The sequence below is a fragment of the Danio aesculapii genome, chromosome 23 (assembly GCF_903798145.1).
Source record: "Danio aesculapii chromosome 23, fDanAes4.1, whole genome shotgun sequence".
NCBI classification, from domain to species: Eukaryota; Metazoa; Chordata; class Actinopteri; order Cypriniformes; family Danionidae; genus Danio; species Danio aesculapii.
Genome location: NC_079457.1, coordinates 21,264,159 through 21,282,187, shown reverse-complemented (window position 1 = coordinate 21,282,187; position 18,029 = coordinate 21,264,159). Strand labels below are relative to the sequence as shown.

The 18,029-nt window shown below is 33.4% G+C and overlaps 1 protein-coding gene across 4 annotated transcripts; it reads right to left on the bottom strand.

Annotated features, from left to right (window-relative positions):
- Positions 1 to 4,094: 4,094 nt before the first annotated feature.
- Positions 4,095 to 17,239, bottom strand: dtx3 (deltex E3 ubiquitin ligase 3). 4 transcript variants are annotated; one of them, XM_056449333.1, is made up of 5 exons: positions 16,800 to 17,239; positions 16,577 to 16,624; positions 9,582 to 10,384; positions 9,236 to 9,453; positions 4,095 to 6,722 (listed from the first exon to the last, which is right to left on the bottom strand). In XM_056449333.1, the coding sequence occupies exons 2-5, from the start codon at positions 16,587 to 16,589 to the stop codon at positions 6,647 to 6,649; spliced, it is 1,110 nt and encodes a 369-aa protein (XP_056305308.1). In that variant the 5' UTR covers positions 16,590 to 16,624; positions 16,800 to 17,239; the 3' UTR covers positions 4,095 to 6,646. The 4 variants fall into 4 exon arrangements, with proteins under 4 accessions (XP_056305308.1, XP_056305309.1, XP_056305310.1 ...); XM_056449334.1 differs by having other exon boundaries at positions 16,847 to 17,239; XM_056449335.1 differs by lacking the exon at positions 16,577 to 16,624.
- Between the last annotated feature and the right edge of the window lie 790 nt (positions 17,240 to 18,029).

The following is an 18,029-nucleotide window of genomic DNA, read 5'->3' as shown; positions in this document are numbered from 1 at the left end:
TGCTCTCAAACCTGCCTTCAACTACTTTAGTTTAGTTAGTTTGTGTTTCCCTGAAAAGAGTTGCAGATTATCATGCTCACCAGCCAATCAGATTCAAGCATTCAACAGCAATATTGGAATCATTTCTAAGTACATTGTAAATTAGAATTGACTAAGATTTTAAATTATTTTTCACTGTTAGTAAACAAATTTAACCTCATTGGTTTGTTGTTTATTTGGCGTCCATTTCTGGTTTTATATATTCTAAATTTGGTTACTGATTTGGTTAATCCATGGTTACAGATTTTTTTGTGCAACTGTGTCTATAACCTTTATTGAAATTAATTTATTTAAATAATTTTTTTCTTACAAAAGTTATCTTTTAAAATTAAATAGATAAATAATAATAACAATAATAATAATAATCTTCTCTTTGCATCATTTTTATTTTAGTATCACTGAGAGACTATGTTTTCAGTTTTCATTTTAAAGTAAATACAATTATCGGCGCCAATAGTCTAGTGGTTAAGTGCGCTGACATATAGCACCAAGGTGCTCAAGGCGATCCAAGTTCGATTTTCGTCTCGAGGTCCTTTGCTGATCCTTCCTCTCTCTCTACTCCCCATAATTTCCTGTCAATTCTCTACACTATTCTATCCACTAAAAATAATAATAATTATCATATATATAATCATATATATATATATATATATATATATATATATATATATATATATATATATATATATATATATATATATATATATATATATATATATATATATATATATATATATATATACACATACATTTGAAGTCAGAATTATTATCCCCAATTTCTGTTTAATGGAGTGAAAAATTTTCTCAACACATTTCTAAACATAATAGGTTTAATCTTTGCCATGATGACAGTAAATAATATTTTACTAGTTATTTTTCAAGAAACTTCAAAACAGCTTAAAGTGACATTTAAAGGTTTAACTAGGTTAATTAGGTTAACTAGGCAGATTAGGGTAATTAGGCAAGTTATTGTATAACGATGGTTTGTTCTGTAGAAAAAAAATATAGCTTAAAGGGGATAATAATTTTGACCTTAAAATTAAAAAATTAAAAACTGCTTTTATTCAAGCCGAAATACAACCAATAAGACTTTCTCCAGAAGAAAAAACATTATTAGACATACTGTGAAAATTTCCTTGCTCTGTTAAACATAATTTGGGAAACATTTAAAAAAAGATAATTAATAAACATAATTTCCTTAGTAAACTAACTTTATTCAGTTAATGTTTAATCCATTTCACTTCTTTATGGTTTGAATTTTAGTTAACTATAATAACCCTGCTTTGTAGAAACAAAAAAAGTGGTTGGGTAATCTTGTTACCAATGTTCACGTTTCATTACCGTTCTCTTATCTCTTAACACAGATGCAGAGAGAGGTCAGTGTGCCATTGTACAACTATAGACCTTAAAACAGATGGGAATTCAGTGCATTGCTTAAGGCTCAATAGCATAATCGGAGGAAATGCCCTGAGTAACATTTCAACACAGGTTTTCCATTTTGCAGCACAGTGCACCACCCGTCACTGCATTTCTGCCAAAACCCCCTCAAGTTTAAAATACTGACTGCCCTGTGTTTAATGTTTAGTCTTAAGACTGATAAGACATACAGTTGAAGTCAGAATTAATAGCCTCCCTCCCATTTTTTTTTTCTTTCTTTTTTTAAATATTTCATGTTTAACAGAGCTAGGAAATTTTCACAGAATGTCTGATAATATTTTTTCTTCTGGAGAAGTTCTTATTTGTTTATTTTGACTAGAATAAAATAAATAGAATAGAATAAAAGCAGTTTTCAATTTTTAAAAAAACATTTTAAGGTAAAAATTATTAGCCCCTTTAATCTATATATTTTTTTCGATAGTCTACAGAACAAACCATCATTATGCAATAATTTGCCTAGTTACCCTAATTAACCTAGTTAAGCCTTAAAATGTCACTTTAAGCTGTATAGAAGTGTCTTGAAAATATCTAGTAAAATATTATTTACTGTCATCATGGCAAAGATTAAAATCAGTCATTAGAAATTAGTTATTAAAACTATTGTTTAGAAATGTGTTAAAATATATCTACTCTCCATTATACAGAAATTGGGGGAAAAAATAAACAGGAGGGCCAATAATTCAGAGGGGCTAATAATTCTGACTTCAACTGTGTATATAAATATATGAAAATAAGATTATGTTTTTAAAAATCCCAGTCTTTTTATGCTTTGATGTCAAAGGCCATGTGTCCATTTAAAATCTAGCCTACTGGGTATTGGCACAAATTCATCAAGTAATAAAAGCAAGCCAAATTAGCTAATTGCCAACATGGCCAGATTGCATGGCATTCCCTCAAACACAAGGTTAACAATAGAATTATTTTTTTAAAAATGTTCACTGAAGGTTTGTTCCCTCTGTCTGTTACGCAACAAACTGTTAGCTGCAGAGATTAATATTAATAACTGCAGTGTGCTCTGGTTTGTTTAATACATACTGTTTACTGTCCTTGGTGTCATCCCAGATGATTCTCTGCGATGAAAATGGGCCTTTGTTTAAAATCTGGCTCCTGGAAGGAATGGCAGAACTGCTGTTTGTGTCGAATTATGAAACCTTTAATACGTTTGAGGTCATGTTATCTTAATAATGTTAACATACATTTTAAGAACGTGACTAAAAAACAATATACGATTTAAGTACCGCGCGTACACCTCAAAACACATTCAAAACATTTCTTTGTAACTTTGGAGCAGTGGTGACCTCTGTTGGGCATTTTGGAGCAGCGCTCCAAGCTGTTTTTTATCATTAACTCAAGACTAAAGAAATTTAACACAGTTCACACTCTAAATTGTTCAGTTTGCTGGATATCCGATCCGGATTTCTCCAAAGAATATTTCCATTCCGTTTAGTAAGACGCCACGTTGCATTTAGTCACATTACCACAACGGAAGTCATTATAGTGCAAAATACAAAATATCAAACAGTTAGAAAAAGTATTTGTAATTAATAAATTATAATGTAACACAAATTTAAAAGTAAATATACTCCTCTGGCGATCTTTTTAGTCCATGATAAATACACTTACGTGATTAGCCGATATTGCTAATCTCAAGGTTTTCTGTAAATTCACCTCAAAATTAAAAGGATATCATCATTAGCCAATCATGTTTTTTCAAACCACATTCTTTTAAACAAATATATTATTAAAAAAACCTAAAAGATTACTGTCACTTCTCCAAGTCTGTTCACTCAAAACGATGATGCTTTAAAGTAAATCCATATGAATGTAGCTGTCTTCTGAAGAGACATGACTGCTTTAAATGACACATAGAACGAATGTAAATTTTTAGTGTTAGAATTCTCATACAACAGTGATAAGCAATATGTAGAGAAGTTCAGAATGTACAGAAGTTAAACCATGCCTGTTTGATGCAGGAGGACAAACCTAATTGGTTCCACTTCCTGGAAGCTCAACTGCCACACAAAAGTGATTTTACTGGCTCTCACAAGTCAAGCAAGCATGCCTTAGTTTGTGACTAAATCTGAATGCTGAAAAATATTGTTCATTCATTCATTAATTTTCTTTTCGGCTTAGTCCCTTTATTCATCATGGGTTGCCACAGCAGAATAAACCACCATCTTATCCAGCATTTGTTTTATGCAGCGGATGTACTTCTAGCCGGAAACACTCATACACACTCACTCCCTCTCACAAACAGAGTACGGCCAATTTAGTTTATTCAATTCACCTTTACTGCATGCATTTTGATTGTGGGGGAAACCGAAGCACCTCGAGGAAACCCACGCGAACACGGGGAAAACATGCAAACTCTACATAGAAATGCCAACTGACCCAGCCAGGGCTCAAACCAGCGACCTTCTTGCGGTGAGGCGACAGGGCTACCCACTTCACCACCGTGTCACCCAGAAAATGTTTGCTTTCAGTAAGAATTCATTCTGTTCATCTGGGTGAATCACAAATCTCTCTTTGGTTAAAAAAATAAGTCTTCACAGAGTTATTTATAATTCATGTAATCATTTACGAGCAAGTCACCTTGACAAGTAAACATGACAAAAACGAACAGAACAGAATCCCTTTATTCAAGTATGAAAATGTAAAGCACATTTTAATTGTAGCATACATTTCAATTATGAAATACAAATCAACACAACTATAAAGGCAAATTATTTAATTTGAACAATCAGTCATCTGAAGAGGTCTATTTTATAAATCCGACATTTGAAGTGCATAGAATTTTGCATGACAGTAACATTTAAGTCCCACGAATCCTGATTGAGTTGGTCCATCATAACATAAAGGTTGGAGTAAGAAAACATGGTATCAAAATGAAAAATTAAATCCGATACTGTTTTCTGTTAAGTGATACTGTAAAATGGAAGCAACCTCTAACAACACATGATGAAGTGTCTTAATACAAAGCAAATGTTTTGGTTTGCGCAAAACTATTCGAGACTTGGTTGCTGGATTCTAAACCATTATGCATTTAGCTTAAAGCTAAAGAAGTGCTGTGAGGTTAACTCTTCATATTGATTAGAACACAGTTTAACCAATACTAACGAATAATGAGTACCATTAGGAAAACCGGCTGTGACCTTTAGCAGAAGGCACAAGAACTTTTCAGTGAAGAGAAAAACAAAAAACTTATCTGATAAATATTCTTCATGATCATCAGCATCCAAGTTTATATTTGGGAAATTCAGAGTCTCACGAAAAGTCAAATCTCACACTAAAATCAAAAGAAAACAATTAATTTGGGCTTTGGATTGAAAAGTATACTGCATTTTTGTGTTTTAGATTCTATAAGTGATGTAACAAAGTTGTTTTTAATTACTGCATTACGGTTTCACTACACTGCAGAAAAATCAAAATCAAAAAAATTTCATCATGTTTTCAGTAAAAATATCTAAATATTCTTCAATCAAAAAGCATTTTCTAAACAGGTAAAAATATTGTTTTGTTTTCAGAGATAATAAACCAAATTTAAGTCATTTTTTTCCTCAAAACAAGCAAAATGAGGTAAGAAAAACTACCTTGTTCCTGTTTTGAAGATAGATTAATTTTACTTACCCCATCGACAGATTATTTAGCTTTTTAAAGGAAAAAAAACACTCTTAATTGTGATTTATTTCCAAAAGCACTTGTCTGGAAAATGCTTCTTAATTGAAGAATGTTCAGATATTTGGACTAGAAATAAGACAAAAACTCCAAAAAACTTTATGCAGTGTATTTGATTTTTTTATGCAGTATATTGGATTTCTTATGATTTGTTTTAAATATGACATTGGTTTCATATCAGTTGTAAAGAAACTGATAATTTAAAAAAGCTTTCAACGCGTATTAAAAAATAATAATAATAAATGTTGATGCAATAATAATAATAATACTTGTTGAACGCTTTTTTTATTATCAAGCTTCTTTTTATTACCATTTTTTTTATTATCAATTTCTTTACAACTGATATGAAACCAATAATACCAATATTTAAAACAAATCCTTAGAAATCCATTAGATCCTTCCTTCTTTTGATTTTAGGTTTAAATATGACCTGGGCACAATTTTTGTGAGAGTCATTTGCTGTGGTATTGAATTATTTTCTACTTCAGCGAACTCTGTGTGGACCAATCTGCTGATTCTTCAAAATAAACTCAGTGCTCGGGCTTTTCTCCAAGCCTGAGGCATGAAAACAATGGATACAGCAAAGTTTCGAGCTGTTATGCTTTTAGTTTGGTATAAGTTGTTTACGCGCCCTTTCATTTTGACATCATTTTATTTATCCGTGACAGACATCCAAAATGGATGAACGCAAAAATCTGTAAACACCTCAGAAAACGCAAACTAGGGAAAAGTGAACCCAACAAACATAAACATATTACCTTTTAAGCACACCATAGTCAAAACAAAAATACAAAACATTATAGATAATGAAAAGCAGGACAAAAAGAAAATTGACTTGCATCTATTTGACTAGGACCTTATAATCAGGAAGGCCCACAAATAAAGACTCTAGATCCTGCACTTTGGAAGATCAAGCAGAACCCACTTTAAATTCTCATAATAAAAAGATTACTTCCATTGCAAAGTGCCTCTTAGTGCTGATTACTAGGGGAAAAAAAGAAAAGGGTTGAATGGGATTGTCCCAGCTGTACCCATTTAGCTGTGCTGAGCCGTTTGTCCCTCATTTATCTCCGCTCTGATGTTACCATAAATTGAAAATGTTATTAAGCATAGTCTAGAATGGAAGAAATGGAGTTAGAAGAGGGAGTCCAGTGATTCTAACCTGAAACCGGCAAGAGAAAGGCTGTACTGCGGATGAGGAAACGTGTACACCTTTATGACATTCGCATTTCAGCAGTCCAGTGGGTATTTTAATCTCAGCTGAGTGTTTCAGTAAAGTGCACCCCAGGTTTGTACCAAAGAAAATACTGTATGTGAAACGCACTCAAGTAAACTAAAGAACGAAGCTAAACATAAAGATCGAAATGAAACATTGTGAACGGTCGTTCTGCAGCAGATGACTGTGGCTTGATTCCACACAGTGGCTTTGTGTTGGAACTGTGGTTAAGCAAACACACATACACATTTGTCATCCTTTTTAAGTGCTAGAAGCAAATCAGTCAGCGGTTATTCCTTTCTCTCGCAGCTCCTCTGTCACCCGCACAAGGTATGTGGGATCTGGATAGCCAAAGCTGAAAAATAAACAACATAACATTACAATAAAAGACGCAGCTAAAAAGCTAAACTTCAGTGTTTTCTACTATATTCAAAAGGTATTAAAGGGATAGTTCACCCAAAAATTAAACTTCTGATATTAAATACATACCCTCAAACACCTAAGAGTGTCAAACTCAGTTCCTGGAGGGCTGCAAACCTGCAGTTTAGTTCCAACACTGCTCCAACACACTTACCTGTAGGTTTCAAACAAGCCTGAAGGACTTTAGTTTGATTAGGTGTGTTTAATTAGGGTTGAAACTAAACTGTGCAGAGCTGTGGCCCTCCAGGAACTGAGTCTCACACCTGTGTGACCAAAGCCATTCATAAAACAAAACTAATGACTTTTTTCAACAGTTTCTTCTCAGTGGCAGTATAGGTTGCACTTTTATGAGACTGCCGTGCTCTTTGTTTGTATCACACTTGATCATGCGGTTTCAAACAGAGGACTTTGAGTGCAGGCATCCAGAGTATACATCAAGTGCACATTGCTCATGAACGTGCGCAATATACTGACACAGAGGAGAAGAAACGGTTGAATAAAGTCTTTATATTTTTTTTTGTGCTCTCAAAAGTATTATTGTAGTTTGATGATATTCTGACTGAACCACTGATGGCATATGCAAGGCTCAGCACAATTGAGTACACCTCATTTTGAAAATGAACATTTTTTTCCATTTCTCAGTGAATATAGGCAATGTATTTTTGGTGCATTTAAACAAAACGGATTTAATAAACAGATATATTTAATAAAATTATATTTTAGCAACCAAACATATTTAGAAATTGAAAGATAATACAATTAAATTCAAGTAAAATGTTGAAAAAAATGAAAACCTACAAAATTTCAACTTAATATTTCCTTTTTTTTTTTTGCTTCTCTTGATTTTTCCTCTTAAATTTGCATTTAGTTTTTATCTATAACATATAAATTTGGTTGTACTAATTTTTGGATCATTATCGTAAGTTATTTTGTTAGATAAGATCCAGATTTGGCTTCAGTACTGACTACTCTAATGAATATGCACAAATATAATATTGTAAAGCTTCTGATTAAAAATATGAATGTAAAAGACAGATTTGTGAGGGGTGTACTTATATATGCTGAACACTGTAGTCTGTTTTGAGGAATGTTCTTTTCATTTTGAAAGAGAAAGGAACATTTCATCTGACATATTTTATTAGTGTTTCGAAGACAAACAAAGGTCTCAAGGGTTTGGAAAGACATGAGGGCGAGTAATTCATGACATACACTACTGGTCAAAAGTTTGGGGTCAGTAGGAATTTTAAATGTTTTAAAATAAGCTTCTTCTGCTCACCAAGGCTACATATATTTGATCAAAAATACAGTACAAATTGTACAATTGTGAAATGTTATTGCACTATAAAATAACTGTTCAAAAGTAGTTTAGAATTTCATTCAATAATTTGTTCCAGTGATTCTAAAGATGAATTCTCAGCTGCATTACTCCAGTCTTCAGAGTCACATGATCCTTCAGAAATCACTCTAATATTAATTATTATTATTATTTTTATTATTATTATAGTAATAAAAGCAATAATGACTAGAGTAATAATTTTAAACTACATACCATAAGAAATCAATTAATATTTTAACATTTTACTACAAATTATTATTTTTTTACATTAAATAAATGCGCCTTGATGAACGGAATAATTTTCTTTAAAATAAAAAACATGAGAGAAAAAAAACTGACCTCAAACTTTTTACTACTGAAATATTATTCCAAAAACATGATTGCATTAGCATAAACTTGGCTTTTTGTGATGTTGTTCATTACAGAATAATAGAAGGAATTCCTGGCCCTGTTCTGACTCGCACTGTATAAGCTCTTTGTAGGTTCATAAATTATAAAAATGACACGAATCACACGAATGCAACCGTGTGTTCAGCCCAGCACAAAGCATTGCCTTGAATGTTTAGTAAGTGCAGTTGTGAAATAAAAGAAATTATAACATTGTCATGATTATACACCTTTCTGTGTCTAAGTTCAATCTTAAAAATCAAAAGCCTAATAAACCAAGATAAGTGTGAATAGACCTTAAAAGGATCGTTCACCCAAAACTGAAGATTCTGTTATTTACTGGTCACAAACCTGTTCAAAAGAAGATATTTTGAAAAATGTTGGAGACCGCTAACCATTGACATTCATAGCATTTTTTTTCTACTATTAAAGTTAATGGTTTACAAGTTAAATATTATTCAAAATATATAATTGTGTGTTAAACTGAAAAAAATAAAGGTTTGGAACCACTTGAGTGTGCATAAATAGTCAGAACATTTTCTTTTTGGGGTGAATTATCCCTTTAAATCTATTGCACAACATTTTTCTTGAATGTATTTTATCTGAAGGACTTACACAAATCTGGCGGTCTTAATAATAATATAAAAAACTACAAATTCAAGAGATGCCTGTGGTTTCACATATTACTCAGACATAATTTAGCATACATCTATTAAATGACATACCATCGTGGTCCACCCCATATAGAGGTCTTGTGGTGGATATCATTCCAAGTAATAACATTATGCATGCCGGTGGTCATGGAGGTGCCTATGGTGAAGATGAGCCGCTGCTCAAATGCCCGCCGCAGCATGCGGAGCACGCGGTTTCCCTCAGGGTTGTCTGGCAGGTACGCCACCCGGTCTGTGCCTGGATACCTTACTCCAGGGTTTGGATGCTCTTGCTGAAAGAATTTCAAAACATAATAGTGTGTGATTACATACTCCGTGTGGAATTTTTATGTGCTTTATAATGCGCTTATCAGAATGCAAAGCATGCAGCAGTTGTAATTCGCCTGTGAGCAGCACTCACCGCCTGCAAACCAGGAGGGAAGCTGTAAATAATGCATATGCAGCCATAACCTTCATGGCCAGGCAGCTCCAGGTCTGGGTCTCTTTCAACCATCATGCTCCCATTGGCCGGCTGGTTACCGATAAGCTGACCGTACACTAGTCTGCACACAGGACAGGCTTTCTTTACCTGAAATGCCTGTTCTAAGCAGGACCTGCAGAATGCATGGCCACACTTGTCCAGAGTTGTCTTTTCCACCATTTCACCCATGCAGATAGAGCAAACGGTGCTCTCTTCTTCATGACAAACGACTAACTCAGACACTGTCCTCGCAGAAGCCTCCTGCTGCATGGGTAAAACCACACAAGTGTCCATATCTGCGCTTTTCCTGTATTTCTGCTGTTGCCTCTGCGAGCGCCGTGGTTGAGGTGGAGGTGGAGGCAACAAGCTCCCTTCTCCATCAGGTTCCATTGCCGCCACACAGGGTAACAACGAACGTTTCCTTTTAGGAGCCGCCTCCTGTTTGGTCATCTCCTTTCGGGCACAGCGGCATAAGTCTATGAATGCTTTCCGTGTAACAGGAGAAACGAGTCCCTCCATCATACCTGTTCTTGCACGGCTGCTGCTTTCCACCGGGGAGAGACGCACGGCACAGCAGCCGCCACGCTCTCCACGCCGGATAATATCAGCGCTCAGTCCCTGCTTGTCCTCGAAGTCAACCAACCAGGGCCGTCCAGCGGCTGCAAGGTAATCCCACACCGCCTGCGACACCAGCACCTCGTCACTGCCCTGCCCCGCACGCACGCTCATCTCATCAGAGGAAACTGGGAGAAAAAGAGATCAGTTTGCAAGGATTTTTCAAATGGATAACATGAACAAATTGTCATTATTAAGTGCTTATTGTGCAGACAAGTTTAGTGGTATAAACTGAAAACTTTTTGTGTTTTGGCCAATCATTTATATAACAACAATTTGAGGCATAAACTTTAAGTTCAAGTTTCTGAAAACAATGGTGTTATTGTTAGGGATGCTCCGATTAGGAATTTTGCAGCCAATACCAAGTACAGATACCTTGTCATGGTGATCAGCCAATACAGAGCAAAGTACCGATTCTGATGCTTCAAGGTTTATAATGCATAAAGCACATTTTCCCTCCAAGTATGATACTTAACTGGACATCTCTCCTTAGCTAAGAGAATAATTAGAGGATGCTGCATATAATACCTTAAGCATGTCTCTTTTAACCATTTCGGTGTGAACATGTCATGGTCAGAAGCAGCTTTACATGACAGAGCACAGATGAAAAAAAAATGTACTAACAATGCAATTTGGAAACACTGCAAAAGATGAAAGAAGAGTTCAACGTCTCAATCAAGAAAAGTTTGGAGCTCATATTTGATGCCTAAAAAGTAAAAATGCACACCTTTAAATCCATTACTTACTTACTAAAAGGAAATAGGCTTATAAAGTTTATTGGAATAAGTACAAGAAGTTATATTATCAAATATTAATGTTAAAAAATATTATTTCAAAGTCGTTTTTTTAATTCATCTAATATTTCCAGCCCGGTTTTAGTGAACTTGGAATACTATCAAAAACACAGAACTCTCAGTTCTTTTATGTAAAAAGGCAGAAATACATGCAGTAGCTGCTGTATGTATAACCCAGGTGTGCACGTGCATCTTCCTTCCTTCCTTCCCTCCTTTCCATATTGCTCGCATAAACAAACAATTGTGATCGGTTCATGAGATCGGCCAAATCAGCAAGTACCGATCAAGTCATTAAATGTGATTATTGGCTGATACAAATTTCCGGCCAATTGATAGTAGCATCCCTAGTTATTGTCTCCGTCCACCAAAAACACAATTTTGTGAAAACTGTGTCATCAGATGAGTGTGTATTACGTTTTCAGGTTATAGGCATGTTTTTGCGGTTTACATTATGATATCTTTTTACACTTTGAAAAACATTTTCAATCCCCCAAAATGTCATTGGTATGTAAATGAACAGTCAAACATGAATGTTTTAGTTTTAAAAGATTTATTTATGTGCAATTGTTTGTGCAGCTTACTTTTTTTTTTTTTTTTTGCTACAGACAGCGTTAAGAGAATCTTAAAAAAGTCTCAGTCCCTCTGAATGTCAGTTGCAAACAAAATGGACATTTGGAGCGGTTTCTCTTTACATAAATGGGTCAAAATAACAAAAGTGCAAACACTGCTTTCTAAACTTTTCTGAAATTAAAACATTGTTTTACTTTAAAGTGTAACAATTTAAATCCAGACAAACTCGGAATTACAAAGTGTCCTTTTAATTTTTTCCATAGCTGTAATAATTATTAAATAATAACATACCATTTTGCACACACATTTTAAATGAGAAAAGTGAGTTTAGGTCAGGGGTTCCCAAACTTTTCAGCTCGCGTCCCCAAAAATAACAATTCCATTGACTCACGACCCTCACTATCCTAGTAGGTGGTTAGAAACATAAAAACATTGCACACAACAGTGCACACACACCAATAGGAACTATATAAACAGGCTTATGGACAACACAAGAAAAGTGCAACAGTCTAACAACTATATATGTGCAATTACAGTATTATGGATGTGACATTTGCAGTAAAATCTCAAAACATAAATTGACAGAGGAAGTATATGTTAACATTAAATTGAAACATCTCTATATTTTTCAAAACAACTAACCACGGAGTTGTGGGAGCAGAAAAATATCAATCTGTAAACATTTTTTAGATTTTCAATGAGGGAAATAAACGTGCTTCATGGATGTGACAAAAAAAGTCTGGGAGTTTACAGTATACAACATACTTTGTAGAAATTCTGTGAATTAAACTGCACAACCCAAAAGAAACCATGCTAATCAAAAGGATAAGAGTTGGATCACTATAGAACAAAAATCATTGATTTTATTTCAATTTACATTTTTGCATTTATGAGGAAAAAGCTTCGTTATAGATGTGACGGATGTGAAATTGCCACTTGTGTGACTTTGGTAAATCAAATACAACTGTTTGCAAACACTGACAGAGTCATTTTTGCGAATTTTTAAAAGCACTGTAAAATACAAGCCTACACACAAAAAAACGCAGAAACAATTTTGCTATTTTGGCGAAAACTTCATTTTTTATTATGTCAAGATTGACATTTGCATGAAATTACTCATACATTTATATAGTCATTATTCATGTTTAATTTAATATTATGTTCAGTAATGAAGTTTGCACTGAGCGCTTGCGGTTTTTTTACTTTTTTGGTGCGTTAATCTTGTCAATAATATTATTATTCAGGTCATGATTTGCACTGATTAAATAATGACTTTGTATAGCTTTTATTTTACATTCTTAGATAATACAAAATGGACATTTCGGCACAATGCCTCCCTCAGTGTGTGAAGGCATAATGCCGAAACGTCTGTGTTTTGTATCATCTAAGAATGTAAAATAAAAGCTATACAAAGTCATTATTTAATTTAATATTAACCTTATTATTGAGAATAGTGGGCACAATGTTTACAGTACAAGAATATTTGGAGACCGCCACTTGAAAATCATCCTCTATGTTCAGTCGTGGCCTTTATTTTTAATGTGCATGAGTGCTGTAAATGTGTCAAAGTTTAACATTGTGCCGTAAAATCAATCTGCTGCAACTAACAGAAACACTTTGTCATTAATCTAGTGTAATAGCAACTCCAATGGAAAAAGAATTGAAAGGCTGATGTTTTATTATTTGCTAAATACTATATTATTAAATACTATTAAATACTATTTTTATATTCTGTAGGTTCTGGATAAAATATGGTAATACTAATAGTTTAGTAACATACATGATATTTTTGAAAATCACAAAGCATCCTCCTCTCATAGTGTTGTGACCCCCAATTTGGGAACCACTGGTTTAGGTGACTGGTATATTCTTTAAATTTCTTTACCATTTTAAACACTATTTTAGCTTTAAAACATATTTATTTAAAATAATGACTTCAAAATACTGACATGATTTTAAAAATGTTGATATTTCAATATTATAATACCATGTCAAATTTAAAATAGGCATTCATAACAACAGCCTAATTTCACCAAAACTAATGAAAACGTTGATGAAACTAGATTTAAAAACAGCATGTCACACTGTATGACACCTCAGTGACTTATATAACCACAATATTGTTCAACCTTTCAGACTTTATACAATACTTGAGGTTAAAAATTAGCTTGTGCTCACTTGTTACGGGTTCGTACTTTCCTTGTCAGGAGAGACATATGATGAATCATACACATGTAAATTTATGCACGGTTGACTCATTACAACACTTCTTCAACATTATCTCAATGTTTTCAACAGGTGTGGTTTTATATTCACATATTTGTTCGGTGACAACTTGTGACATGCTTCCTATATTGTTTACCATGGAACTTTGAATATTCGGTCTGAAACAGGGCTGGGCAATTTGGCCTAAAATCAAAATATTGGTTAATTGAACATTTTGACTCATTTACGATTAATGAATGATTATTTTATTTCATTTTTTGCCCTCGTAGTTCACTGACAGGTTTTGTACAGTAAATATGCTCACTTAACATTATAATATATTATACGTGAGAAATTTCTAAATGAAGGGTGCAAATTCGGGTTGTGAATAATTGAGGGAAACACACACTATCCACCATCTATGATTATTTATTGAACATGAAAGTTAAACAACTGAAATTAAATTAAGTATTCCCTAAAACAAATTTTCCATACAAAAATTTAATATAAATATCTTGCACTTTTAGAAAAAAAGGTATTATTTTCCATCTTTTTCATATTAAAAGTAGATAATAAGCAGTATCTTCTCTAAATAAAATAACTGTGGTATATCATGTAAATAATATTTTAAACAGTGCGTTTCTTACATCTTCTGTAAACAAATATTTGAATGTAAATATACTTTTATTGTAATTGAAAATATGCCGTCTCAAGGCATCTCTGGTACAGCTTCAAATCATCGGCAATGCAGTGCAAAGTAAGCCTCAAGAATAGGTCCATCGCCCTACCTGACCAGAGATCAGATGTGGCTGCAAACCCTTGACTCCACACATGGTAGGGAAGGTAATTTAAAAAAAATAAATAAATAAAATAAATAAAAATCGACCTAGAAAATTTAGATCGATTATAGGTTCAGAATATGGATGCTCCAATCGATCGGCCACAGATCGGTAATGGCCGATAATCACATTTTATGACTCGATCGGTACTCGCTAATCTGGTCAATCTCATGATTCGATCATAACTGTTTGTTTACAAGTTTACAAGCAGAAGACAAGCAAGAACTGAAATCTTTTTACATATCAGATCTGAAAGTTCTGTTTTCAACAATATTGCGAGTTCATTAAAACCTGTCTGGAAATACTAGGGAAATAAAAAAATTAATTAACATGAATATTTAATATTAGAACTTCTCATAATATACTTACTGCAATAAACAGTAGTGTATGGACCTATTTTCTTTTAATAAAGAAGTAATGGATATATAGGTGTGCATTTTAACTTCTTATGCATCAAATATGCACTCCAAACTTCATTGAGACATGTTGAATTCTTCTGCCATCATTTGCAGTGTTTGCAAATTGCTTTGTTAGTGATTTTCTTACCATTTTTTAAAAATCTGTTTTATCTATATTATTTTCTGTGAAGCTGCTTCTGACCATTACATGTCCACACAATGGTTATAAGAGACGTGTTTTAGGAATTATATGCAACAAGCATTCTTAATTTATTCTCCTAGGTAAAGAGAGATGTCCACTTAAGTATCATACTTAAGAGGGAAAATGTGCTTTATGCATTATAAAGCCTAAAGCATCAGAATCTGTACTCTGTATCGGCTGATTACCATGACAAGAAATTGATATTCTGTGTCGGCAGGGGCAGATTTAGTCATTTTGGGGCCCTAAGCAACTCCAGCCATGGGGCCCAAGTCCTGAAATGCACCCTTTCAACTTTTATTTATATTGCTTTTTTTTATATCACTCAATCTCTTTAAAATTAATGCACTCTCAACATATTAAATGATTACTAAAAATCATAAATATATATTTTTAAAAAAAATTGACTGCAGGACTGCTCCATGATGGATATTTTATTTTGTAATATTATTATTAATACATAATATATTATTATAATAATATTATATTCGATTGTATATTAAATAATATTTAATTGCATTAAAATTGTATTTGTAACTCTCACCATACAAAATATGGTAGAAAACAATGTTATATATAGTTTGTAGGTAATATTTATATTAAATGATATTTATTGGGGGCCTCCAGATTTCCCGGGGCCCTATGCGGCCTCCTACCTCACTTATTGGTTAAATCCGCCCCTGGGTATGGGCTGCAAAAATCCTGATTGGAGTATCCCTAGTTCTGAATGTCGATTTTGATTACTTTTCAATTAATCGCCCAGCCCTAGTCTAAAATGACATCTAAGGATGACTTAAAAACAACATTAGCACTATTTATTTGACTGTGTTGTACTTTGATAGTCGTTTGTTGCTAATATGATTTCACGATTTAGAATTTGCAAAGAATACATTTCTGAAAATCTATTATTATATAGAAACTCTGAATGTGTGACTTTAAAATCAACTTTACCTCAACGCCTACAGGCTAGCATGCATATTTTTCCTATTCACAAGCTCCCTCCGTTTAATCTTTAATAAAAAGATTATATCACCAGGATTAATCATTGTAATTTCATTGACCCTTTCACACTCCAATCAATCTGTGGCTGTGCAGCAGAATTCTGGAATACTCTAGACGATCAAGTTTCTTGCATGAACAGGCTGAATATTGTCAGCTCGTTCAACACCAACAGGCAGTTGTGCAGAAACACATCAGCTGCACTCAAATGTGTTCACACAGTATAAACAAAGGACCATTCTGTCTTGCTCTACCTGGTCCTGCTCATGAATTTCACTTGATGCTTGCAGTGATTACATTATTGAAACTAAATTACCTTGTGATCCCATAAATTCTCGTTAATTGCAGTAACAGGCCTATTTCCCTGTTTTAGAGAAAATAAATATACAAGTTAGAGCAAGGCATTGTTTACGTTGCGGATTATCCAGCAACCTGGCAGTTGTAACGTTACGTTATTTAACCTAGGCATTTACGTTAACGTTACTAAATAAACAACCATTTTATCAAGCCCATTGTGTTCATGTAATAAATGAATTCACCTTCTGTTGTGACTTTGCCGGAAGAGATGAATTTAAAGGGAACCTACTGCAACTGGAGAAAGCCTGCTTCCACTCGATGAAGAAGTCAACAGACGACCGCTGCATTGAACGTGCCGTAAAAAACAAACTATGACAATTCAGGCGAATGTGAGCTCGGGATATCCTATTCAAGTTGGCTTTCTCCACACATACATACACACCAGCTCAGTCTCTTTGTGGTTTTGCAATTCCCCGTCCTTGCTCAAAGGAAGACAACATGAATACAAAGAACATCGTTGACTGTCACGACGAGACTCTTTAGCTTTTAGCTGCTTCGCGACGTTAGCTCGGCGTCTTTACGTCATATTTCGTTATCACTCTGTTCCCTTTCAGTAATTACAGTGGATAAAAAATCACCCTGAATACAAGATAATGTGGGCAGGAAGTTCGTCACTCCAGGCTTGATGGAGCCGGATTAGAGATTGCATGATGTGACCGCTGTGTGGCGCTCTTTTAAGACCCACGTACATCAATCGTGTTGTAATTTATGGGATGACCTTTGTGCTTTTTCTGATTAACCCTTGATAGATAGATAGATAGATAGATAGATAGATAGATAGATAGATAGATAGATAGATAGATAGATAGATAGATAGATAGATAGATAGATAGATAGATAGATAGATAGATAGATAGATAGATAGATAGATAGATTTTTGAATGGCATCTATTTTATTATCGTTATTAATAATAATAATAATTATTATTATTATTAGTTGATATATTATTATTACAATTATTATTAGTATCCCTATTATTATTACAAATCTCCACTAAAGTATTAATAATATTGGTATTATTTGTATTATTTACTTATTTAGTTTGTTATCTGCAGTTCTTTAATTGTTGTCTATTTATTGTAAAGGTAGATAGATAGTTAGATGATAGATAGACAGACAGATAGATAGATAGATATTAATAATATTAACAATTATAATAATAAGAATAGCACATCCATCCATCCATATACCCCTACTGTTAACAAACTGCAGACAACAACCAATTATTATTAATATTATTAGTGTTGATTGTTGTTGATTTGTTTATAATAATAATTATTGTCATCATGTCATTGTTGTTAATGTCATTGTCATTACTGTAGATAATGTGTCATAGTTATTTTATTATTAATAATAATAATGATGAATGTTGTTGCTATTATTATTATTATTATTATTTTATAATTAGTTC